General features: G+C 38.5%; 1 protein-coding gene across 4 annotated transcripts in view; it reads left to right on the forward strand.

Moving 5' to 3' along the window:
• TBC1D5 (TBC1 domain family member 5) overlaps positions 1–26,425 on the forward strand; it is a 326,021-nt gene extending 299,596 nt beyond the window's left edge. For all 4 annotated transcript variants that reach the window (XM_055709546.1, XM_055709545.1, XM_055709547.1 and 1 more), the window contains 4 exons: positions 1,560–1,659; positions 15,590–15,669; positions 16,443–16,619; positions 23,182–26,425. In XM_055709546.1, coding sequence (XP_055565521.1) covers positions 1,560–1,659; positions 15,590–15,669; positions 16,443–16,619; positions 23,182–23,475 — 651 coding nt within the window. In that variant the 3' untranslated portion in view covers positions 23,476–26,425. The remainder of the gene's footprint in view (positions 1–1,559; positions 1,660–15,589; positions 15,670–16,442; positions 16,620–23,181) is intronic.
• Positions 26,426–27,191: the final 766 nt, after the last annotated feature.

Consider the following 27,191-nt stretch of genomic DNA (forward strand, 5'->3'; position numbering starts at 1 on the left):
GAACTGCAGAATTTGAATGAGATTACTCTTTCAGCAGCTATAAATTGGCCATATAAAATCAATCCCCTCGAGGCTTAAGTGGTCAAAGTGTAAGGCTGAGTAAAATAAGGTGTAAGTATATTAATATAAGAAATGGCAAAAAAAATGTTTAGTGTCTGTAGATTCTAAGTGTGAGGAAAAAGTGTAGGGAAAAAGTGATGCTGCTAGATCTTGAAAAATGCTACTGTTGAATTTCTTTTTATTTATCAATTTCTTTTCCATATATGCTGTATTACTGCAAAGTTTCCTTTTCTTGGCTCCGACTCAGATTCTGATGGAGATTAAGATTACTTGTATCTTTACATCAAGATTTAGTCATTCACTATATTGTTGCTGATCAGTTTCGGATTTTTTTCATTTGAAATGTAATTCACACTCTAATGTTCAACAATCTCCATCAAACAAGATATGATAGAACTGCAAAACTCCTAAGAGAAAGAGGATATTAAAAAGTTACTTTGCCTTCATTTGGATATCTTGAATTCAGTTGCATACTTAAACAAAAAACTGCCTAATACTGTTTGAGACTAAGCTTTAAAGGAATTTTTCCAAAGGAGCGGTGAACTTTCCCTGCAGTATGGCCTTCAAAGTCCAGACTGGATACATTTGTAAACTGGCAAACAAAGGAGATGAAAGAGGAATCCTTACCTGAAGCAGTTCCCATTGCTTAGGCAGAGCATGACGGCTAGATCATAACGCTTCTCCAGGGCCTTAAAATCAAGAATCTTCTTTGAAAAAAAATCATATTGTAAATTACAGTTGATGCATTTTTTTAAACATAACTTGATAAATTTAGTGTAACTGCTTTATACTATGTGAGTTGAAGATAGGCTTTGCTTAAGTGTTACATAAGACATTGGGTGGAAGTCCAGTTGGCTGAGCATAGAAGTGGAGATTTTTTGTAGATAGAGCATGATGTGTTGCAAAAATAAATATGCCAAAATATATAGCAGTAATACATCCTTGAGGTATGGTATTAAGTCTCATGAAATACTTGACTTGAAATTTAAAAAAAAAAAAAAGAATTTTTCTGAGGTTTCAAAGGGATTGCTGTGGAAATTACTCTTCCAGAAATGATAATTTTTTTTTTTCATTTGCTGAGTTTTTTCAGCTATCGCTGTGGTATTGTGTTTGCACAAGCAAAACCAAGCATCTGCTCTGTAAAAGAAATATGGATTGTTAACTTTTCTTGGGTCAGGGTAGACAGATTTTTATTTGACTCTAGAAGAAAAAAGAGTCGTATTAATAAACACTGAAACATTAAAACCAAACCCTATTTCCATGAAATGGCAAAATAATTTAAAATTATTTTTTATTATATTATAATAATTTTATTATAATATAATAATTATAATAATTACAGTTGGAAGGTGATTGTCTTTTATTTCCAAAAATTTCTCAAGAACAAAGGAATAGGAAAAATTAGAAGATGTCTAAGCATTTCAAAGGTTAGCTTGCCACTTTTACTGTGTATTGTAGAAAGTTGGAGCTCTTTAATGCTAATAATCTCTTAATTGTAGGAGGAGGAACTGGAGGCCCAAATTTCATTTCTACAAGGACAACTAAATGACCTGGAAGCCATGTGCAAATATTGTGCAAAGATGATGAATACACATCTTGGTAAGTGCAGTACCCCGTATTAAGCTACAAATCTTTGCCAAGGCTCTTTTCGTGTTTGTATTAGAACTAAAATAACGTTTATGTAGTATAGTGCATATTATTTTATAAGCCATGAAGAAGACTGAATTGATGCATCCAGTTGTTCTATCAGATGCTTCCACTTTGAAACTTGGGAGTATGGTAGCCACTTGATTATGCTAAAAAAAAAGTAGAGGCATTTTGGCACAGATGCTCTTTCTCTGTTCCTAAGATGTCTTGTATTGTAAGAGACACGCTGGACCTCACAGCATATGACCTTTACACTTCTTAAGGCCGTTTGCAGTTCAACAGTCCCAGAATGATACCTGATGCGTGCAGTGATAGTTGTATAAAATTCATATGCTTTCATTAATTGTAGCGTCTTTACAATCTGTGATCACCTTCAGGATGTAAAAACATGTTACAGTAGGCTGGATGGTTTGGAATATTTGCCCAGACCAGGAGAAATACAGTAAGATAGAAGTCAATACATTGGGAACAGAATCAGCATAGACTCCAGTCTAAAATTCAACTTACATATTGCCAAGACAAATCAGAGAAAGTAAATAAAAAGCTTCAGTCAATTCAGGTGTAAATATGCTTAGCTATGCTTTGACAAAAGCAGCATTTTTAAACTGTGTTGAACTGAACTCTAAAAGTTAGTATATTTAGTTATGTGAAAAAGCGCTGTTAAGAAATCAGGGCACAGCTGCAATAATTTTAAGTTTTATTTATAGCCTGCAACATCTAAGCAAAATAAATTAAACTTGAATATTTCAGTGGGTAGAATTAAGTATATGGATACCTAAGTTTACCAGGTCAAAAAGATCAGATGTGAAAGCCATATTATACTTGTATTTTCATTTTCTTTTATGCGAGTGTTTTAGTAGCCACTGATACGAACCTAGGAAAAACTGTAAATACTGTGTTATTTGAAAGTTTGGAATTGCAGCCTTCAAAAGCCAAGCATAGACCTCTAACCCCAACAGATTTAGTCTGATATATTGCTTCTGTGAGGGTATGTGAGCAATGATGAGACTAGAAGCAAGCAAAGGATATAAATTATAAGCTGCTGAAATGATGGGGAAAAGATTACTGTGTCAAGAAGAAAAGCTGAAGTTTCTTTCTGTTAGGAAAGAAGACAAGGAGTGCTTAGCGGGGGTAGCAGTTCAAGCACAAGCATGAGCATCTCACCAGCTATGGCTCTGGACTAGAGATCAGAATAAACCCAGACAAAGATACGTGAAGTAGTCTGCCTTTTAACACTGGGTCCATGAAATAAAAGCAAAAGATTTGTAATAACATCCCTTTTTTTTTTTTTTTTTGTTACCCTCCCAGGACAGGGAAAGCCATCCCCTTATACAGCTTTGCCTGTGGGGCTTCACTGGGTACATCGTGGCACCCCTGCAGTGCTCTCAGAGCCTTCCAGTCTAGTTTCTTCTAAGCCCTACTCCTCACGATATTCCTACATGTCTTGTCAACAACATGGGCTATTAACTTGGTAAATTTGGGTTACACCAATGCATTTAAATCCTACAGAAATTAACAGTTATGCATGACAAACAGAGCACAAGACAGACTGAGATACCACCAACCTTCACAGCTTCTGCGCTTGTAGCAAACTGATGAGGTAGGGTATCCCCAAATCAGCCAGCAGATGATCCAAAGCAGGAAAAAAACCACCAGGATTCCTGCTGGTCTGATCTGTGCAAAGTCCCTTCTAACCTGAAATCTGTCCATCACCTTCATCCTGGTGATCTGAGCAGCACAAGCCAGCAGGCTGTCCCAGAAAACAGATTCTCTATAGCATCACAGAACACCCTCTGAGCGTGATCTCCAGTGTCCACCCACTGCCTGGGGCTGCGGGGAATGGCAGCAAAATAAAACTCAGAGCATATCTGGTCATTTCTGGGTTAAGGGGCAAGTTAGCAGAGGCTGCTACTGCACCTGGTCTGATTCTCCCCCAGGTTCTCTTACCCGTGAAAATTGCTTCATTTCAGAGACCACAGAGCAGATGGTATCGCTCCTCTTGTAACCTGTCAGGACATTAACTTCAAGGATATTACTTTATCCTGTGAGGCTGAATTTTTCTGACTTCATCACCCAGCTTTTGGCTCTTGTAGCATTCTTCATACCAAGGTTGAAAATCCTCATTTAACTTACCTATACACAGTGTAATCTCTCAACACTGCTAGGCGGTACACTTTAAAATTCATTTTATATGGGTTGCTGTTTAGACCCAAGCATTTTTGTGGTCTTCCTTTGAATTCTTCAGGGTTTTCTTATGCCTTTTGAAGTGGGTTAGTCAGATCAGGATATGCTGTAGCAGCACTGGACACAGCAAAGTCGTTATATAGCAAAGGGAAGGTCATCTCTCTACTTTTATGTGGAGTTCCTCTTTTTAAACATTTTTAACGCAGCATCACATTAGTGTTCCTTGATACAGTGATAGGTTAAAGTGACAATCCACTATGACTTTTAAAATTTGATGAATCACAGCTTTCTAAACAGAGGATTTTATGCTGTAGGTAAAATCAGGAAATGTTTGTTTCCATATTTATGTTACTTGCATTTGATTATATTAAAATTCACTTCTTGTCATTTGGCTTTTTAGCTGAATAATTTAGGTAACTCTGCAATGTACTGCCTTCTCCTACCACTCTTACTGCAGACTTAGCCATCATACATTAAATAGTTGTCTAAATTATTGATAAAAACATATGGATATATAAAATTCAAGGAGCCTTCCAGAACTAATTCCTTTAACAGAGTTAGGCAACATTTTAAAGAATTATCAGTAAGTCAGTTTTTTAGTCTAAGGCCTGCCTTTTGAATTTTATGAAGTTTAAGGTTCTTATTTTTAAAAAACCCACAGTTTTTTAGACTGACATTTTAAACAGCTTTTTTTAGACTATTACTCAACCAAGAGTCTTTTTCCTGTATGGAGTGCATTATATTTGCAGGTCATTTTTTAACAAAACAATATTAATTCGAGCTTATAAAAATGCATATCCAGTGAGCATTACCACAGAATTATTTAATTGGCACTGTAAATCAGAATGTCAAACCATTATGGAATGTTCTTTCTGCGGTTTCCAGTGAGATAATTCAGAATTTTTTGGCTGTCTTCTCTCAGGTTCTTTCCCTTACGAGGGAGATCCTGATGACGGTCAGGTGCAGTTACTTCCTGACAGAGATGACATGTGTTGTAGCTGAGAAATTGTCAAAGTGACCACAAAGTCATGTATTCTGTTTTGTATCCCTCGTAATTTATAATCTGTTTATATCAAATTCAACTATTATCAAGTATGGTTTTATATGATGTCTTTTAAGAAAATAGTTTTGTTAATTTAAAACATTATTTGGGCCCGATAATGATATTACATTTCTTTACCAACAGCATTGTATTTCTGTAGGTTTCAGTAGATATCTGCTAAGACTGCATTTCCTTTGCATAGAGCATGAGGAAAGACCAGAGGGAAAGAGCGGCAGTTTTTATTCTGTTCATATATTCCAAGATGCTTTCATTAAATGTTTATCTCCTTCCATAAATAAACTACACAGTGTACCACATGGCAACAACATAATTAACTGCTTGTAATATCAGGGGATGTTACCATGGGAATGAATGATGGTTCTGAAATATTACTACTTAGCACTATGTGTAGAAATTAGAAACGGGTTTTTTGATTATTAAAATGGAGGAAAGTCATTCTCTGATCTTTGTCTCCTTCTTAGGGCTGTGCATTAGAAAGAGATTTACTTTTCTTTCCCCTCTCCCTTAACCACTGAAGAACTGCTAAGGTGGAATGCCTTTTAGTGCCTCCAAGGACAAATGCTGAAATTTTTATATGTAAAATGGCCAGACAGGAAAGCAGATTTTAATTCTGTTCCCAGTCTTTTTCACAAGCTTGTCATAGCTTAAAAATAAAATAAAATGGTCCTGTGTTCAGTTTTTCCAGTTAAGTCTGTTCTGCAGCATTGTTTGCAATATAAATGCGGAGCATTACTCAGCTGATAGTGAATAAGTGTAGTTGCCATAGCTGTTTCTGCTCCAGAATCACCACAGATACATTTTCTTCGTTTTACTTTTTCACATACACTAATCTCTTTCAGGAAGTAATGTTGTCCTGGTGCGTTCCGTAATATGGTAATGTTCTCCAGCATTTTTCTTTCTGTGAGGTGCTTTTCTGTTAGTGCGTATAAACACCTCAAGGCTCAATGATGCAAAAAGCCGTAATATACCACTGAAGTATTACAATGTTATAACCTGTCATAATGTTATTTACTTTCTGAAGAATTTTGTTATTTACTTTTTGAAGAATTTTGATTTTTTCCTCCTTTCTTTCACTATGTGGAAAGAAAAGCATCAAGCTAGCAAGTGCATTCAGAAGATTTTCCCTGGTAAATATGACCTCTGTCTGATGTCTTAGAACAGATCATGAATAATTTGTCTAAGAGATATGCACCCAAGCATCACTCAGAGGGCCCCACAGCATCTGCTGGAAGGTTCCTCGCTTGTCCTTCACATTTGACATGGAACTGAGTTTGAGGTGTTAGTTCAACATGAAATCAGATTCTGGAGGGTCTGAAAGAGCAAAGTTTCATTCTGTCCCAGACTCAAGCCAACACCATGCTGTCAAACAGCAGTTCAAGCAGCACCAGTTAATGACACTGCCATCTGACACCGTCTGCTGTTCTAGTATCTTTAGGGTTTGGACGATGTAGGCACTGGCCCAGGACTAAAGCACAGCCTCCTAATAAAAAGTAAATTAAAACCCTGGAGAAGTATCAGTCCTCCATAGGCAAGTAATAGTATAAGAGATTGTGAAGGATGTTTATGAGCTTGCCAATTCTGTTCCAGAGGGAAAAGTGCTGAATTTTAAAATGTCATCTGTTTATAATAGGCAGGAACAAATCCATCACTGTTCTCCAAGACAGAAGAACCTACCATTTGTTTCCAACAGAGACATAGTTTCAGACCTCCAAGTGTGTGAAAGTTTACCAAATAATTACACATGTAGTACAGGAAGTCCTTTTCATGAGAGGCAATTTAAAGGAACATTGGTTCAGTATTAACTTGGATGTGGAGATCTTTATATAGAAACTATTCTTTTTTGATGGGCAATTTACCAGGTTATGAAAGTAGAGAAACTAAGGTCATTCCACACTTGCTTTTGCTTAAGGGCAGCACTATGTAAATGCAGAAGGTTGCTTTCCCAGCTAGCTGAGGTTCAGAAGCAATTTAGTTACTTTCTCACATCACAGAGCCTCAGCTAATAAGCCCTGTGGACTCATAACCAGCTCTGTAAAGAGTTAGCTCACAGGCTTCTGCACAACACCCTAGAAATATGTCCAAAGGTACCCAATTATATAGAAGAAACATAAGTCTGCCTAGTTTTATTAACTTCATCGTCATACTGATACTGCTAAAATTGAGCCAGCTGCTAGAGAGACAATCAGGTGGGTCTCAGAAATACGTTGCTCAATATCCAAGTTTTTAAATCACTTCTTGTCTTGGAGGCAATGTCACAAAAACCTCTCAGCTCTGCCCTACATCTAGTAAGTTTATGCTTAAGCATGCTGGTTCCACTAAGCCAAAGCAAATAAATCCTCTGAGCTACCCATACAGGGCTGGTCACGTTGTCCTTACGGTGCGTTTTCTGCTGTGACATCTGTTATCTGTAATATGTTGCTATGTCCTTCACCAATATTCCAGTACCTCTCTGCCCCTTCAGTGTGTATTATGGAAGGGATGTGGAAAGGTGAAGTTTTCATCCCCCATGCTTCTAAACACCACCAGCATTCTGCCACTGGAATGACGTGTCGGCTCTTGGCTTTCATAGGTAACCTGTAAATAACTGTACATAAATAACAAAAAATGAAAGCCACTCTTTTGAGAGCTCTTTGGATGGGATCACAGGACATGTCCCTGCCACAGCCATCGGGCAATGCTGGCAGTTGTAAGATTCACTTATACTTAACGCTGCCTGACATCTCCCAGATAAATATTATTTGGAAGACTTATTAACCACAGTTCAGAGCCACCTTTTCACTGTGGTTATTGCAGACACCATGAGCAAGGAGGGAAAAATATAAAAACAGAGGAATAAAGACTTACAGGATGTAGTTGCTAGTATAATTTTAGTTGCTGGGTGAAATAGCACCTTTAAAGGCTTAATTAGACTGACTTCATCCATCCCTCTTTTAACGGTTGATGCAGTTGTTACAAGGGTGCATTTCATTATAATGATCATTTGCAGTGGGGGAGGGAGAGGATAGAGTTGACTTAGTGACTTAATTGCTCATTATTTAGGGGCTGATATATTTTCCAGTATAGATCTGGATGCAGTGCTTGTTAAATGTATGCAAGATAGTACTGAGTTCTTGTTGTATGTATCATGTGATGAGATGAAAGGTTACAACACTTTTGTAAGGACAGAATGAAATGGACACTCTTCTGCTGCCATGGGTTGAAATGAAATCCTTTAGCATTTGTTGAGGAAGTAACTGCATTAAATGAGTTCTTTTATGCTTGGGACACAAATAAAATAATCTATAGTTTATAAACCCAGTGTGATTAGAAATGCTGTAAGTTAAAAGAGCCACATCAAACACAGCCCCATGAGTCTTAAGGGGATTTCTCCTTTGGTTAAGAATAACGATGTAAAACAGCATATAGAAACAGCTTATAAATAAAGAATATTAACAAATTTATTAAACCGAATACAGGAATGGTTACTGGGAAACAAGTATTGGTTGTATAGCAAGACTTTCAGACTCTCACTTCTGGTCTCACTTCATATATATTTGCAGGAAGAATAAAAGTGTAATTCGTCATGCCTCATGAATTTTAACCATCTTTTTGTCCCTTGAGGTTAACTCTTAAGGTCACAAAAACACACCGTTCAACTGATACAGAGCTACTTTCTTTCTACAACAGTTGTGCCAATCCTGAAAGTACAGCTGTGGTAGGCACCTACAGATACTTCCATCCCAGTAGTCTGGATGAAAAAGGAGAAAATTAGAATAATGAAGCTTATGCACCCCATCATTACCTAATTAAAAGCTTTCCCTGCAACTTTGAGTGAATTCCTGTCAGAATGTTTACTTCCATTGGCCTCTTGCTTCCTCCTATTTGTGTGGGGAACATCTCCCTGCCACTGATAGCCACTGACAATCCGCCCTTTCCTTCCCAGCATCTCCTAGACGTTTGTTTCCCTTCTGATGTCAACTTTAGAGGAGTAAAACCTTGGCAGAAGCTAAATTCTGGCATGACTGAATTGTTAATTTTCCCATTATTTCCATAAATACATGGACATAAGGTATATGTTAAGTATAATTTGCCTATCATATGTAAATTAGAGTTCATAGTTAAGAGTTGGTCATGTCTTTGAGCAAGGGATAGGCAAAATGTCTTCATGACCCTGCCAGACTCATTTTCTGTATGTCTGCAATTCTGTGCATTGCTATGAGTTGATGGTTGGTGACCTTTTACCATGTATTTCTGTGATGTCACAAGCAGTACCGCACATTAAATGTGGATAAAGTATTGGTGCTCCACATGACACATGAATCAGAAGAATATACTGTATAAATATATAATTTATATTAAAAAACTATTTTAAAGAATGCAATACTTCACAAAGAATTTAATACTTCAGATTTTTAAGATCCTTAAATTCTTTATCAAATGTTGCTAAGTGATGCTTTTAATATAATGCATAATTGTTACAATAAGTTGACATTCACAATAAGATAGATAAATGAAAGTTAGGCAACAGTGGTGTTGCCTTCGTCAACACGTAGATCACAAACTATTGTTTTAGAAGGAATTTTAACTCCTCTCATTTGTATTTTTAATGCTGGAAAGAAAATGCTGTATTTGGAAGCATCCTGAGCTGCATTATTAAACAGCCATATCACTATGTTGCAGTGTCGTCTTTCTAGAAAGGCCCCAAACCACTGTTAAGTTCTAGATTTTCTGTCCAGTGTTAAGGAAGGGGCATGTTTTCCTGCTCAATCAGATCCAGGTCAGCTTGGAAAGAAGTACTTGTTGTGAAAAGGGAGAGAAATTGATTATCAGAAGCTAAATTCCCAATCCATCCTTCCAGCCCTCAAATGTTAGTGAAAAAGCAGCCTTGCTTTCGCTAGTATACTGTGCAGAAAATGTTGTAAGCATTTTCTGTAAACTCTGCTTTCATCAAAACGATCATACAAAAGGACTGGAATATAAGTCCCGAGAGTTGACTGTGCCTTGACATCAATGGGAACCTTGGGATTTTTTTTCTTTCCATTTTTTGGAAAAACAGGGAGATGAAGTAATACACTCAGTTCTTCCCTTACTGCTGCCCGCCTTGGCAATGAGAAGGTACTTTGGCAGAGTTTGAGTTGTCTTCTCAGCAGTGGAAAGCAAGGATGAAAAAAGTCAATTTAACATGATTCTGGCACCGTTGATGGTTCGCAAGTCATTGATCAGGAACTGGTAGTAGAAAGGCAGTGTTCATAATAAAGCTTGCAGCTATTTTGAGTTAGCTCCTCTCAGCAGGAGTCATCTTCCTGGAAAGGCCCCACAGGGACCAGCTTAAAAACAGAAATCATTAGGAGAGGGATGCACTGCAAAAAGGCAGCTGCACAGGAGAAAACAAAGAACCTAAGAGAACAAGGACGTTAAAGTTATTCCCAAGTTAAGTTTTCTCCACCTCCATCTAATTTTGTGTCAGTATAAAATGAGGTCCATGTTGTGCCTTCATCCTGCAGGGCTGTAGCTCTACCTATCTCCGACTTCTCTGGTGGAAGGGAAGGGATGCAGGTGTGTCTTCCAGATGAATGGGCATGAAGGGATGCCTGAGAGGTCCTTGTCCACAGCAGGCTGGCTTTCCCACTCATTTAACCAGCTCTGGGTGGGTTTCTTGCAAAATCGGTATTGACTGCATGCAAATTTTTCAGTGAAGGTTAGTTTACTTAATAAGCCTCTGAAATAATTAGGCCAGGGCAAACAGCTTTTCCACATTCGGAGGGGAAAGTTTTCAACAGCCCCTTTCCCTGTCAAGGGAACTCAGCAGTGACTACGCAAACCATCATGCAATGTGTAGCAGTTCAGTCATCAAAGAGCGTAAGCCTTCTCTAATTTTCCTACTAGGAGCTGCTGTAGGTTATTTTCCTCTTTCATCTCTGTACAGGGGATGATTGCATGTCTTCAGTTTAAATTTTAGAAATTAAGTTAGGGAGAGGAAATAGAAATCCTGATTTTTTTTTAAAAACTACTTCTACAGTGAGTTTGCATGTGATCTCATCTACAATTTGTAATAACTGTAAGGGCAAGAAATGAAAAATACATTTCATCTTAATTTTTAGCTGCTTTGACTGTTGCTAGCCAAATCACTACTTGATGCATTGTTTTTCTATTATTTTGTAGAAAAGAAGAACAAGAACACAGTCATTTGTATGTTACTGCTCTGTAGTTATAGTTAGCTTTAAAATATATCAAGGCAGCTGATCATAGTCTCGCTGTGGAAGTAGTTACTTATTTATTGATCTAGTGTCTGTCAAACTTAAATGAATGTCCTCATTTGACAAGAAGTACCCAAGATTAATTCTAAACAATTACATAAAAGGCATCCCTTGGGTTGTGAGTCTTGTTGGAGAGCAGCTACAATAGTGGGAAACATTGCTGACTTATGAAGGGAACAACTGGTTGTACAGCTGCAGTATTTCTGAGACTTAGTCAAGAGTACAGTCAGGGTATGACAGTTCATTTTGTGAAACTTGGAGGTTTGTAAGTACTACGTTGAAACAAATCTAGAATCACGTAATAGCTGTCTGGGATCTCCTACATCTCACAACAGTGTGCTGACCATCAGGTGACAGTTTGCAAAATTCACCTTTTGTTTTCTTCTGGTAAGAGCTTCATTGAAGCAGAAATATTTTCTTTTTCTGCAAAAGGCATTCGGCATCCGCTGAACAAAATCTTAATGAAAGAAAAAACCAAAAAAAGATAGCCAGAAATATTTGACCTTAGCCTAAGTCTTCTAAGTACTGTAGGATTTTGTTAACCTTTGAATGACAACAGCTATCCCAATAAGGTATTTATAGCATAGAATCAAACTGGACTCAGTTTTGAATAATCTAGAAATCATATAATCAGTTTGTTTGATTCATTTTATCGGTTTATTCATTTATCCTGCCATGTTTTACACATAGGAAGGTGTTTTGAGTTCCTAATTGACATCTACAGGTGTTTTTTAAAAGTTAGTTGTTATTTTATGGAAAAAAAAATAAAGCTTTGAGGTGCTGATACAGGGCATCAGATAAGGAAATAATCAATATATGGCAAATTCATTTATATGCATAAAGCACTTCTCAATATACAGTAACATCTCCTATGAAGGAAGAATAATTAAATGATACATCTCAGCTTAATGTAACAGTCCTTCAGCTGAACAATATTGTATCAAATGTGCTTCCTAGCACTTTTAACGGAGGTGGTGTTTTTAAAGGTATTTATAGTTACAAGGGCATCTTGTAAGATACAGAAGGGTAAAATAAAAAGCTTCAGTTTGCACTTGAGAGCTTTAGTTTCCCAGTTCATCTCAGCAACTGACTGCCCTGTGAGGTCCCCCCAGAAGTGGGAAGAGGCTTGGCTGGAAGTCCCTCAGGTGGGGGCTGCTGAGCCCTGGCACAGCTGTTGACAGCAGTGCAGCTGCGGAGGGACGCCCCAAGTTGTTTGCCATCCCCCCTTGTCTTCCCACCTCTGCTTCCAGTTCACGTGGGTTGCAAAGGGTGGTCCCAGCAGCAGGATGTGATCAGGGAGGCACTCGTGCAAAATCGCATTGCCCGTATGCCTGTTTTCTAAGGAATTTTTGTTTAATTCATCTCTACTCATTAGGCAGGGAAAAAGAACGAGCACTTAACAAATTTGGGTTCCATACATATAATTTATTTGGTAGATAATAAACTTTGTATTCAAAAGGGATGAGGGTAGTAGATTAGAAGCCATGTGCAGTTTAAGGGCATGTTTAAGAAGAAGAATTATCCATTGCCAATTCTACAGGGAAACCTTAATTCTCTTTCATTGTACTAGAGAAAGACATCCCAATGTATGCCTTATGTCACACTGTTCCTTCCTGGGGGGGAGAGTGGCTCATTACAGTGATTTGCATCTTGGGGCATTTTTCTAGGTTAAGTGGAGCCCAAATTTTGAGCCCACAATTGTGTCTGAGAGCAAACTCCAAGTGTAAATTTTTCCAAAAACACATTTTAGTGTTCTTAACTGATTAAAAATAATAGACCCTGTATAGCCAAGACACGTCGTGCTGTACTTTAAAAATACTGCAAATTGAAGGAAAAATGTGAGAAATTCAACAGCTCAGTATTAGGAAATTTTGCTGTATTTCCAACCTTTTCTCTCTAAATCTTTTTTCCTCTGAAACAAGTATCAAAATCCAGCATTAATATTGCTAAAGTAAATATGTGACGTGAACATTTTTAACTAACTTTTACTGCTAGCTAACTATCATAGTTCCGTTCTAAGTTCTTAGAAATTTCTCAGTGTACTGGTTCTTCAAACATAGTTACAGTTTTTTGGCTTACAGGGTTTTGTAGCAATGATAGTTTCTTGTCCATTTTTTTAAAATACTATCTTATAAAACATCTCTAAAGAACAGAAATAATAGTAGATTCCACACATCACATGGAATGCCTTTCAGCTTTTGTTCTCTTGCTCTTATTTTCCTGATATCTTAGATTTCTCTCATTTAGTCTTCACATTGGAGGGTTTTTTTGAATTATTTTCTTGGTCCATCTGCAGAGTCAGTATGCATACCTTAATGTATGGTTTTAATGTCTGTGGGGATCAAATTATAAAAATGCTTTTCTTTCTAATGCTGAGAAATGGAAAAGACAGTTGAATTCAGTTATTCAGACTGTGATTAAGCATTGCTTTCCCACCTATGAAGACCCTGGACTTCTGCTGTTTCAAGTTCTGAACCTGTTAGAAGTAGGAAACAATGCATTGTTAAACAGTAGAAATTAGGATCTAAAGTATTATTTTATAAGTAAATCTTCATATCTTTTATTTACCAAATTGAGAGACTAGACAATTTAGAATGTAAAGTGTAAAAAAGCAAATAAAATGCCAAATTAATTATGCTTTCTCTTAATTCGTGGTGCTACATATTTGCAGAAAGACCTAGTTTAATATTATTTCTAGCCTTCAGAATGCAGCGTCTTTCTGATGTAAAATTTATACTAGGTGTTGTTCAGTTGTACTACATTTGACTTCATTGCTGCAAGACACTGCTGCTGTAATACGGTAAATAATGAGTGCTAAATAATGTAAACATGGATCTCCTGGTTCAGATAGGCTGCTCATGCAAAGCTGAGTTATCTTACCCCCACTTGCTCAACCTTGGTCACACCACCTTTCATGGACTCTTGTCATCCATTGCCTTTCGTGGCTGTAGCCTCTTTTATTCCTTCTACTTTTCAAATTGTTTCTTTAGCGGTTCATTTAGTGCTTAGGCTTGGATCCTTTCTCCTCTTTGCCCTTTCCATTCTTCATTTATACCCATTACTGATTTCTGGCCCCACTCCATTTCAAACTTCTGTGTTTACATGTGGGTTTTAAATCCACCTCTCTGCTTTTAATCTTCCTTCTTGTTCAGTGTTCCACACCTCATTCTTCTGCTATTTATTCTGCAAACACAAAACCTACACCGTACTGCTCAGTACTTTTGCTTGAATCATGTGTCAAAGTTGGCAGCGTCACTGTATTTGTCCTTGTCAGCATCATCTGTGACAACAGCTTTGGCTTTTCACTGGTTCAGGCCCTGAACATGTAGAATGTTTTTAAAAACAAATGCAATGCAGCTGTGGATGAATGGGACAAAGCTCTAATTCTGAAGCGACTGGGATACAGATATTCATGAGCAGCAGAGTTGTTCCAAGTGAGTGTCGCTAAGGGGGTTGGGCTCGGTTCTGTGTATGTAAGACAGGAGTGGCACGAAAGAGTACGCTGTCATTTTCAGTTGGCGGATACCATCTCATTCTGTAAATATGTCACGAGGATTTAAAGAGGGGGAAGGCAGGAGCCAGGAGGCTGGAGAAGGACCTGACATAGTTTTTTTAAGAGTCCACAGAGCTATTAGGGCTATAGTTCTCTGGGCTGGTTTGGGCTGCAGCATTGCTTGGGATTTCCCTGACGCAGGGAAGACCACCACAGCTCCAGCTCTGATGTGTTAGCCAGCCTCCAGCCCTGACTCCTGCAAACACCATACACCAGAGTATCGAAATGCGTCCTTGGAGGCCAGCACTAGAGGTATAGAAGGCAGGAGTCTTCTGAACTGATGCTACTGCACTGCTCTTTCTGTCAAGTATGTTTTGCTCGGCCCTGGGTCTTTTACCTAAAAGAAGGTATTGGAAAGGGAATAAAACTTTCTGTCTTTTTAGAAAGAGGAGCGTTCTAGCATGTGCAGTGGCCACAGGATCAAGATGAAGATTGCTGTGCTTCTACCCTAACCCTTTCTGTGAGCTGCTGCAGATTTCTGTGAATGTTCTTGAGTGCTTTCCAAGGCATTTGCAGATTCAAAGTAGTACGTAACTCCATTAGCCACGGAGGCTGATGTTTTCTTCTAGGGGTGGCCAGCAGCAGCCTGAGTCCATTGGTACACTGGGGCAGGAGAAGTCCCACAGCAGCACAGCGTTGCTGGAGGCCTCCTGGCAGCAGGGCCAGGCTTGGGCTGGCCTCACCTCCACAGCTAATAAAGTTGTCAGCCTCTAGGTCTCTGTGCGAAATTGTGTTTGCAGGTCACAGGATTTTGTTTTGAGAGCGTAAGTCAGCAGTAAATTGGCAGCACGTTAGAGATTATTCAGGGAATTTTCTCTCTACCTTTTTTTAATTTTGATGTTGCAGGAAATATTCAGGAAGTCATATTACAAGAACACCTGGAGAAAGAAGATGAAATTCTAGTTTCCTTGGCTGGTTTGAAGCAGGTATAACTATTGCTTAGCTTAACCTTGCACTCTTCAGTGCCATTAATCCTTTCTTTTTTTTTTTTTTCTCCTTCTTTATTCTTTTTGTATACTGCTCTTTTGTCATACAGCTATTTTACTAATACTAATGCATAAAGCATTGTGGTGTGCTTTCATTTAAGGAGGTAAAGCTCAACTATAAAGAGTTCGAATTACTTGCACAGTATTTGCTTCCTGAAAAGATCTGGAGGCCTTGAACCAGAACTGAGACACTGAGTTCTGGACTCAAGTCACACTCGTTTTTCGTAATGCAAACTGTACATGCTAGGCAATAATCGTGCCTATGTCCCCATTATTTAAATGTGATGACACTTGAATGTCATTGAATTAAAAGAAAAAAAAAAAATGAAAATGCTGCCGAGCATCTGTAGCTCTGGTGATACTTCCCCCTACTCCCTCAAAATATATTTTATGAGAAACAATCCCCCTACTCCCTCAAAATATATTTTATGAGAAACAATGTGGCATATGTTAAACCTATAACAAGGTAGGGAATAATCTTAACAGTTTCATTGTCTTTAGATTTCTTGGATAGTTGTTTTCCAGACTCTGATACAACCACATTTCACTGAAATTTATATTTTTGACCAATATAGATATGAATATTGACTTGCTTCCTATCTCTTCAAAGCAAATGCTTTGGGGAAATGGTGCATGAAAGCATGCTGCACAGAACTTCGGAGAATTCCTCCAGATTTCCAACTTACATTCTTCCCCCTCCCATTCAACAACAGATCAAGGATATCCTGAAAGGTTCGTTGCGTTTCAACCAGAGCCAGCTGGAAGCTGAAGAAAATGAGCAAATCACTATAGCTGATGATCATTACTGTTCCAACAGTCAGAACAAGGGGACAGGTGATGTCCTAAAGGGACCTGTTATGACAAAGCAACAGTTCATCTCAGGACAACAGGTAAGATAAAAACATCTCAGACAGGGCATTGATGGAATTAGTCTTACATTTTTTGGACACTTCCTTTAGCACGTCCAGACATTACATGGGAAGACACCATCATTCCTGGTAGGTATGGAGACATGGTTAAAAGTGTCTCTCTAGCTACTGTCCTACTCCAATTAATTATATTTATTGTAGCCTTACGCTCCACACACAGATACTTAAGTCCAAGTGTTACGCAGTGTTTGGGGGAGTTCTTTCAGATTGTCGAATCACAGAATCACAGATTAATTCCCTACAAAAAAGATGTAAAAACTGGAGGTGAATGTTCCCTTTTCAAATGTTCCCATATGATTATTCTCATTGTCCTTGTCCTCCAGAATCCCATTATGTAATAGCTGGTGAACTGCATTGCAGTGTATTCATGGCCAGTGCCAGAAAGGAAACAGTGAGGAGGCTGCTTTTACCTTCTACTTCATTGTATTGACTTTCTCCTTGAATCAGTAAACAGTGTTTTCACATACAAAGCATACAGTCAGCGGGCACGTTCGTACAGAGAGAGAAAGATTTTTTTCCGTTCATGTTAAAATGTCCTTCTCTGTCTAAGTCTTAGTCTGACTCAAATGTGGTCTTAAGTACTTTTGTATATGCACATTTCTATGCTGGAGTTCTGGTTAGTCTGCCACCCCGCTACTGATACTTAGTAAATCAGTAGTAGCGCTATCACCTTAGAGTCTAACTGACTCTACAGTCAGCTTACTTTTGACAATTTTACTTAGGAATTACAGGAAATACTTAACTCATTTTCAAATAATGACACAGGATTGTTTTGATTTGTTACACACAGTCCCCCCGAGTTAGAACACTCTGTGTTAAAAATCATATTTTAATTGTATTTCAGAAGCAAATGGAGTGTTTATATAATGACCTCCTGTTTTTACCCTTTATCTTCTAGCATTTTATACAAAATACCTTTTGTTTTCTTGCCAAAATGGAAAATAGTACTTTTTTGATTACTTTTACTTGGATTTATTCTGGAAACTGGAAGGTAGAAAGCCATATAAAATGACAACATCCTATAAGAGTGTGTGCAGACTTGTGCTGGAGAAGCCCTTATTTGGATGCTGGTCAAAATCACATGTCACTGTGCAGATTTGCTGGGGCTTTGCGCTTTGAGTATTGAGGGTGGAGCAGTCAGGGTAAGCCTGGTCTGCATGGGTTTCTTTCCAATGGAGACTTTTGGGTGATATGTAATGAGGTCTGCTCTTAGCCCAGTGTGTAGTCAGGGTATTCATGTAAATCCAGCTCCAGGAACTGAGAGATGTCTATGGGTCCCACAATTTCCGAGGCTGCTAGTAAGCCCACTACAACCAACACGAGTAGAGGTTGTACAAGCTGAGCTCCTGCAGAGCATCAATGAGGCTTCGGCACTGCATGGTTTATGGAGGTGCAGTACATTCATACGGATTAGCCTCCTCTCCTCTTATCTTCTGGAAGTTCCAATTATGATAATGAGAAACAGCCCCTTTGACAGAAGAAAGAGAAAAGATTAGGATTAGAAATGGCAGTCCAGGAGGACTGTTAGTATCCCAACGGTCTGTGCTGTTTCCAAGCCCATTGTCTTTAACCGCCATGTCTAAACTCAAAAAGAGGAGAGCCTCGGACCCCTTTTAATAAAACATGGGAAAATAACCTGCTGAATTTAGTGGGCTGTGACATTCAGCTGTTAATTGATGGGGTCAGTTGTTGGCCCAAAACAGGCCATGGCCCAGGCATTTAGTTCTGCTGAAGAAAAAGGGCTGCACTGATGCCCTGGGTCAAGCCGGGAGTACTTACTGAGAAATTAAAACCCAACCACTTCTAGACCATTTAATGCATTTCTTGCTAAGTAAATTTTACTGTATTTACATTTTCTGTGGCTTTGGTAATGCATGTAATTCTGTTTGTTGTGACTTACAGAGATTTTTCTCTGGTAGAATTATGGGGATTTTTTCTAGGACAGCTGGAAAAGTTACAAGTATAGCTATTGTGTAATTGAGATTAGAATCTGGTCTTTTGTGCTTGGTTGTTATATAAGTATTAATCATTTATCATCTTTACTTTTTAAAAAAGTGTTCTTCCTCTTTTTTTTTGCCTCAAAATCCCTTTCTGGAAAGTGAGGATAAGGATACAGTCCTTCTTTGGAAAAGAAAGCTGCAAAATTAAAAATGCAGAAAAAAAATAAGATACAGGCTGAAAGAAATAGAGCATTTTTTGGAATCTTTGGCTTTGGTAGCAGCGTGCAGTTGACAAACAGAAGGCTTCTGTTGCTAAATAATGAATGATAATTAACACATTATCTTGCCTTTATGTCTGTTCAAAGAAGGAGGCAAAATGAGCTGCTGTTCTTCTAAGCTTTCTTGAATTATATCCTTGCAGTCAGTTTTAACTCATTCACAGTATGAAGGCAATTGAAATAAGCCTGGTCCTAGTAGCTGATATTCATCAGGAAAAAATGTTTGGAGAAGCCATATGGCAATAGGCGTAAGGTTGTTAACTTTCAAAGCTACTGGAAGTGTAATTCTGTCATTTTTCATTTATTCAGTAGTGGCAGCAGATGGGAGAAAACATGGTTCACGTCAGCATGAGTTTCCTGAAACAGAAACAGGCAGAAGAAGAAGGGAGGAGGTATTTTACCTCTGGAAATATCAGTACCAAAATACCAATGTATGCCAGGGATAGGCAAACATTTACAGAAGGCCATTTTACATTGTTTTTTAGTCAAGATCTATGTTTTGCTGCTTCTCAGATACTTCAGTGAGCTGTAGGTCTCTTTACCTGAACCAAAAAGTGGGTAGAATGAAAAGTAGTGTTGCAAAGCACAACACTAATGACAAGAAACTGGGATGAGCAGTTTTCTTTCCTTTCTTTTTATAAAAGCAGGATGCTTTTTTAAAAGCACAAGAGCACATTTCTGGGAGCAGAATTTAGGAAATTGCAACAGCAGTGCAAACTGTTTATGATGCCCTTGCTGGGGCTCACTGCCAAAAGGAAGACACCCCATTAGCATCCTTAGGGTCGCCAGCGAGGAAAATACTGGTCTTGCTGGGCAAGTGTGTCACTAGGCAACATCTGTGTCACACTACGCAAGGTGGAGGCATCTTGGGTATGAGGGCTGTGAGGACTGAAATAGCATGATCTTGATAGCTTGGAATAATAAAGTGTATAATTTTGCAAAATGAGACTGTACGGCATTGCCTGAGAGCTTTTAAATATAAGTGTGGAAAGAAGCCAGGTGAATTATGCAGCACTGGTTGTTTAAAGGAATGTAAATTTCTGTTGTACGGGGCGGGGATGGGGTGGGAACAAACTGCTGAAATTGTGAACATGGCATTTAGAGCTCACACAAAAGCTTCATCTGGTCCTGACTTGTGGCTGCACTGGGTGCCTATAAAACCAGGCAACTACCAACGTGTGAACTTCGTGAGGTTCAACAAGGCCAAGTGCAAGGTCTCACATCTGGGTTGGGGCAACCCCTGATATCAATACAGACTCGGGGATGAAGGGATTGAGAGCAGCCCTTCCGAGAAGGTCTTGGGGGTACCGGTGGATGAAAAGTTGGGCATGCGCCAGCAATGTGTGCTCGCAGCCCAGGAAGCCAACTGTGCCCTGGGCTGTATCAGAAGAAGCATGTCCAGCAGGTCCAGGGAGCTGGTTCTACCCCTCTGCTCTGGTGAGATCCCACCTGGAGTTCAGCGTCCAGCTCTGGAGCCCTCAGCTCAGAAAAGACATGGACCTGTTGGAGCTGGTCCAGAGGAGGGTCACGAAAATGAGCAGAGGGATGGAGCACCTCTCCCATGAGGAAAGGCTGAGAGAGATGGGCCTGGGGAAGAGAAGGCTCCACGGAGACCTTATTGCAGCCTTTGAATACTTAAAGGGGGCTTATAAGAAAGGTGAAGACAAACTTTTTAGTAGGGCCTGTTGTGATAGGGTAATGGTTTTAAACTAAAAGAGCGTAGATTTATAGAAATATATAGATACAAGGAAGACATTTTTTACAATGAGGGTGGTGAAACACTGTAACAGGTTGCCCAGAGAGGTGGTAGGTGCCCATCCCTCGAAACATTCAAGGTCAGGTTGGATGGGGCTCTAGCTGAAAATGGCCCTGCTCATTGCAGGGGGGTTGGACTAGATGACCTTTAAAGGTCCCTTCCAACCCAAACCATTCTATAATTCTATGATTCTATGTTGATGGAACAGAGCCATGGTCGTGTGCTGCCCGTGTCCTCAGCCCCCTGGAGATGGCAGGCAGTTGACTGACAGCTCATGAAGACAGCATTTCAAACAGACCAGATGAAAGTAAAAGGCTAATTAATAAGTAATTGTGTCTCAGCTCAGTACTTAAATAGTGAAGTATCTCTCCTAGTAGGACAGATCTGTTTGTATTTAACTTTATGGAAACAGCTTGAAGTTGTTGACATTTGAACTACCCTGGTTCTGCCCAGATCAGGAAGTTTGAGGTCAATTTTGATAGCGCTCAGCACAGGATAGTTGTTGATATTTCTAAAAGCAATCTGCTTGGTTGGGTATTAATTTTATTAAGTCATCTGAGGAAAATTAATTAGTATCAAAAACTGATAGATGTAAATCTCAGTCAGTTTGACAGCTGTCTTACAATGGAACTTTTAACATTGTCACCAATACTCTGGACTTAAGATATTTCCATTTGAATGATAAATAATTAAATTTATTTATTTATAAATAATAATTTTAAAATATTTTTATACTTAGATAATAATGTAATATTATTGTAACTAGATACTATGTAGATAACATGCAAAAAAATTAATATAAAACTAGTATGTTTTAAAAAATTGCTGCAAATGGAGATATTTGCGTCCTTGTTCACATAAATTTTGGAAGGGAATGGGTCACAATTCTATATTTGAACATATTTTCACATTCAGCTGATATTTATCTTGTTTGTGAGTTCTAAAAATTTGTAACAACTATATAAATAACAACCAAAGATTTCCGACTCCAACATTTCATATTACAGTCATTCTTAATCACTGGTGGCTTTTGTTTCCTGAGCTACGCTACAGTTCTCTTTCAAGAGTGTTCTGATCTATAATCAGTAATCAGAGCAATGGAAAGCTGTTATCAGCTGTAATAATATATTTGGCAAACCAAGTTTTGCTGGAGGCCATGGGTAACGTAACTCCCAAGTTGTAGCTTGATACTGGTGATGAGCTCCATACTCCAATTTTATATACTGTGCTGAGTCTTAACTTCATTCTCATTCTTTTTTTCTCCAATACCTATAATCTCTCTTTTACCCCAAAGTGAATTGGCACTTTTTTGTTCAGTGAGTCACAGCTGAAGAGCTTGCAGTTGACACACGTGCTGACTTACACATTTCCCCAGCAGCCCGTCTACTACTTCTCCTTTTTCTCAGTCTCACATTAGTCTGATCAAATCTATTGGTTTCCATATCACACCCCTTCAGGATGCTTGTCCCCACAGGCTGCTTGGCAGGCTGCATTGTTACTGTAAAAAAATGTATGTGAGAGCAACTAAGAAAGCAGTCATATTCTTGTTGGAGGAACATAGCTCTAGATAGCAGTTGAATGCATCTGTTGCAGAAGAAAACGGTGTCCATTTGGGTTGCAACCAAGCTAATAGGCTGCCAGTTGTCAACAAGTGAGAAATCCCACTCTGCTGTATCTGGCAGTCTTCCCTTCTGATTACACATAGCTCTGACTGTTGAAAAGCTGGGTTTCTCCTGAATATGGCTAGTTGGAAAATAAGATTACAAGTTCATAGAGAGTTTTCTGGTACACTGATGTGTAGTCTTGATCCACTACCTGAGTGCTCAGGGATACATATTTCCCAAGGTCTAACGAGGCAGAAGAGGGATTTCTGGACCCTCATTTTCTGGTAGAGTTAGGAAATCCTCTATGACACTAAGCCTGGAAGCCCTGATATGTTGAACCTGAACTGGTGCACGCTAAACCAGGACTATGTATGGCTTAGATTCCACAGGTCAGGGTTTTATTAGGAAATTTTATACCAAACCGTTCTCCTGACAGGCTGCAAAATGCAAATCAGGGCTGCACTGATGCCCTGGGTCAAGCCGGGAGTACTTACTGAGAAATTAAAACCCAACCACTTCTAGACCATTTAATGGGTTTCTTGCTAAATGCAAAATGTATCCTGTACATGCAAAGCTGCAAAAACCTCCTCAATTGACTTCATTAATTACTACGGAAAACTGACAGCAGTGAGAATATAACTACTGAAAATCTTCGCGACTGTAATATGTGTTAGATGCCTAGCTGCTGTGATCTACATGGATCCACTATGTTGATGATGAAACATGTAACACTGCTATACCCAATAACCTATTTTTAGAGTGTTAGCTTTTGTGCTTTCTTAAATAACAAATAAATTATTTCATCCCAAGTTAATACCCCCTTTATCTTTTTACTGTTTGATTTGGGCATTGCTACTTTTATCCCATTCTCATATCACTGACATGCTTCATAAACCTCACCAAGTGGTACTAACTTTAAGTTCTTTCTGTGCCATTGTCTCACAGACTACGACTGGTTCAAGCACCAGTGAGAGCAAGAGTGCTGATGACTATATTATGGTTTCCAAAGAAGACGAAGGAAATAGGAGTGCTGTCCCGGAGCCAGCGCAGTCCCTTCAGTCACACAAGGAGGCAGCGGTGAAGCCAGAAGCTCCGTCTCGTTCTTCTTTGGTATTCTCTGACCCACTAATGGGCTCCATTTCAGCCTCCTCCAGCAACCTCAGCTCCAGCCCTGATGACGACAGCAGTAATAACAGCAAGGATTCTGACTTTGCTATTGTCAGCCCACTGGACATATGAAGAAACAGGTGGGGAGAGTTTTGGAGGTCTGTCATTACAGTTCAGCTCAAATTCCTATGATTCCATGGGCCAGATAGTTCTTTGGATTAGAAGGACAGAAAATAGATAAAGGTAATCCATTTCAGCTGCCAAAAGTCTAAATTAAAAAAAAAAACAAACAAACAAACAAAAAAACAACAAACACAAACCAATACCCACACATAAGCCACTTGTTGAAAAAATTAGATACTTTTTCAGAACTGCCTTAAATAAAGACCCAGTAAAACCAAGTTCTAATATACAGTTATTCTTACTTATACAGTTATCTTGCTTAGGAGCTTTGTTACTATAGAACTGTTGCTTTCCCAAAACATAGAATAGTATGTGCTAGGTACCATAATGGATTAGGAAACGTGTAGATGCTTGGCATCAGACCTGAAGCAGTAAAGACAAGCTAGATGTAATATCGTCCTTTTACAGAATATGCTTGACTGGGTTTTCTGAGTAGGAAAGGGTCCTTCAGAGACCATGAATAGAGAAGTAGGGGGTGTATACCAGAAACATTAAAAGCATCGTCCTGGCAGTAAGCTTGTTGTCAGCTGAGGAATACTAGTTTCTTCATTTGCATCCAGCAGTAGCCTGAGGTGTCTTCAAGGCAGAGCTTTGTGTGATTGTTCCTCCGCGCTGTCTTACAGGAGAATGTGTGACAAATTCCTTGAGAACAGGGACCTGTACAACAGAGCCTTATTTCCCTTTGCCTGCTTTTTTTCCCCTTGAGGTTCCCAGTTCATCTCTTTCCCTCTTTATATCTGTCTATTTTTACTCCCCCTGGCATGATTTTTTTTTTTTTTTTTTTACTGAGACTACCATGGTTGAAGCAGTAGGTGCAAGGGAAATTTCAGTATTTCATAGTGTCGACCTGAGCCAGTTGAACTAAAACTAGCTTGAGTATGATAACTTACCAGAGAAGGGTGCAAAGTGAAATGAAATGTTCGTAATTAAAAGCACTTTATGCCTCATTACTATTATCTTCTATAGACTCTGTTTAGATATATTGCTATACAATTTCCACATTTCTAGTCAAGAAAAAAATAATGTGCAGCAGCATTAAGCAACAGATAGTTTCTAATTAACTCTAGAACTTGTTCTTCTATGGAAAAGTGTGTTTCTTTTCCATCGAGTACGTAGTACATCTAATAACAGTCTTTTCAAGTAGATAAGGGGCAGGGGAGTGTCCTGTCTGACCCCTTTAAACTGTCTTGGAATTCACAAAAAGAAACCGGTGGTGAGCGGATGCCTCCTCTTGCAGGACATACACAGAGCTGGATTGAAGGAATGCTAGAAAGTCACTCTGTAACAGCAGCAAAAAAAATCGCATTATTTACTTTCAAGATACGTATACATTATACCATGCAACAACTTGGTAATTGTATGGCAAAGCTTGTGTTTGTATGGAGTTCAGAAACGGTAGTTATTTTGCTGCTTAGTCTGTAATTGTAAATGGAGTTAAGTACTGTATTCCAAAGATGAGGTGACATGTAGTTTGCTGGTCTTAGATTTTACAAGGTCTATGACAGTGACTGAATTGGAGAAATAATTGCCATGTAATTACATGGTAACTGTCATATCCTTACATGTTCAAAAGCTGCTGTGTAGTTCTGAGATTATTTGTGCCTTGTAAAATGATAAAATACTAGAATGTTATGAGTAGGCATAGCATCATACCTCTCTGCAACCGAATGATACGAACAGTCAGGTGCTGTTTAGATGAAAGATCTTAAGTGCATAACATTTTGTAAAGGTGTTTATTTGGGTTTAATTTTCAGCTGCATAGAAAATCACTTTGAAATTCGGCATGCATGCCTGTCTTCAGGTTTATTTTATTTCCCTGAGTTTGCATAAATGCCAGGGGATTAGGTGGCTGTTGATTTATTTAGGTCTTTCAAGCTTTTCTAGCCTTAACCCATTCCGCAAGGCTTGTGCCACACCACCAGCAAAGGGGAATCTGTTCAAGAAGTACCTATGGAAAGAGGAGAGAAATATGCTGGGGACAGAGAGAAAAGTTTTATATTCTGTGACCCATAAACCTTCAAAGATTCCATTACTTTGGCAGGGGAAAGTGTTTTTACTTCTTTTTTATTTTTTTAAGCATCAACCTTTTGATTTCTGTTCTGGTGGTTTGTTTCAGGGATCACGTTGCTATTTTCTTGAACAGTCTCATTGCCAATGGAAGAGCGTGATTTGTACAGTTCTTTTATTTTTGTAAGTTAGTTGTATCTTTAATATTGCGTATTTTAAAACAGCGCTATAACTATATAAAGATTTGGGGAGTTTCTAACAAGTTTTCACTGATCAGTGAATACCGATGAGCTGAATGCCTGTCATGCCGTGGGATATGATAAAAATCTTCAGAAGCAGAGAGATGATTGCACAAGTAAGATCAGAGTGAATTCCAGTAAATGAATCTGCTTTGGTTATACCATGTCCTTCCACATCTTAAATACGTTGTCTCTGATACTTGATCATAGTGCGGAGATAGATAGAGTTTTGTATATTCATTAAGTTAGAAACCTGTAAGTTAGACAAAATGTCAATTCCTCACCCTGTCTTGCGTTATGTTAATATACTGAGAAAGAAAGCGTCATTTATAATACAAGATTATTCTTTTCCTCCAGAGATGTCCTGCTCATGATGTTCATGGATAACAATAATCAGATAGAAAAATCGTATGCATTGCAAATTACTGACGAAAACTAATATGGATTTAAGATATGTATCTGAGACTGTTGTACTGGCTCTCGCATCTGTAATTTATGACTGTTTAAAGTCTCTTGCATGTCATGTCAGTGGTATGTACTGCAGAAAGGCAGTATCCTATTTTGACTGGGTATTCATTTAGTCGTGGAACTTTGTATCTTTACTCTGGAAGAACATCTAGCCCGCTTTATTAAAGAAAGAATTAACAAATTTCCTGGGCTGTGCTTGTGCTGTTTTCTTAAAAAGGAAGGAAAGCTTTTTGACTAGAATACTGGAAGTATGATTTCTGAGAAGAAGAGTGATTAAAAACTTTAAAACTATCTCATTATCTATGTAAGCACAAAGATTATTAATATTTTAATCAGAATTTATACATATGATGCAGGGAATAAAACTGCTTGTTATTTATCTCGCCCAAACAACATAGAACATTTCCTATTTTACCATATTTATTGTATCTGAAAATAACAAACCGGAATTTCACATGGTATAACTTTTCTGAATTGCATGAAACGTGGTATGGTTACATCACTGTGTGTCAGTCACAGTGCCAGTAGCTGTACAATACTTTTCTGAATCTCAGTACTTTATTTCACATTCTTAAGTGTTTCCAGTGATTCTCCAGTATGTTCTTCTCATTAGATGGCACCGAGGCAGCTATTTAAAAGATTAGATTTCAGATTTAAGGTGTACTTGTGCCTGGCAGTTACAATGTCATCTGTTCAAATAAGGACACAGCAATCCTAACGTGAACAGATTTCCAAGTTCTGGGTGTCAGCCCTTAAATAGTACTTCTGATTTGGTGCTGCATGTGTTGGTCTTGAGTGGATGTCTGTAATGGCTTATTAGACTTGAAAAGGTGCCGTTTCATAAAATAAACTTAATTTGGCTATGGAATAGAATTACACTGTCTCATAATCTGTGCTGTTCTTTTAAGAATGACTATACACAGTCTCTGCATTAGTGTTTCCTGTGTCACC

This window comes from Falco cherrug, chromosome 4 (assembly GCF_023634085.1).
Source record: "Falco cherrug isolate bFalChe1 chromosome 4, bFalChe1.pri, whole genome shotgun sequence".
NCBI lineage: Eukaryota > Metazoa > Chordata > Aves > Falconiformes > Falconidae > Falco > Falco cherrug.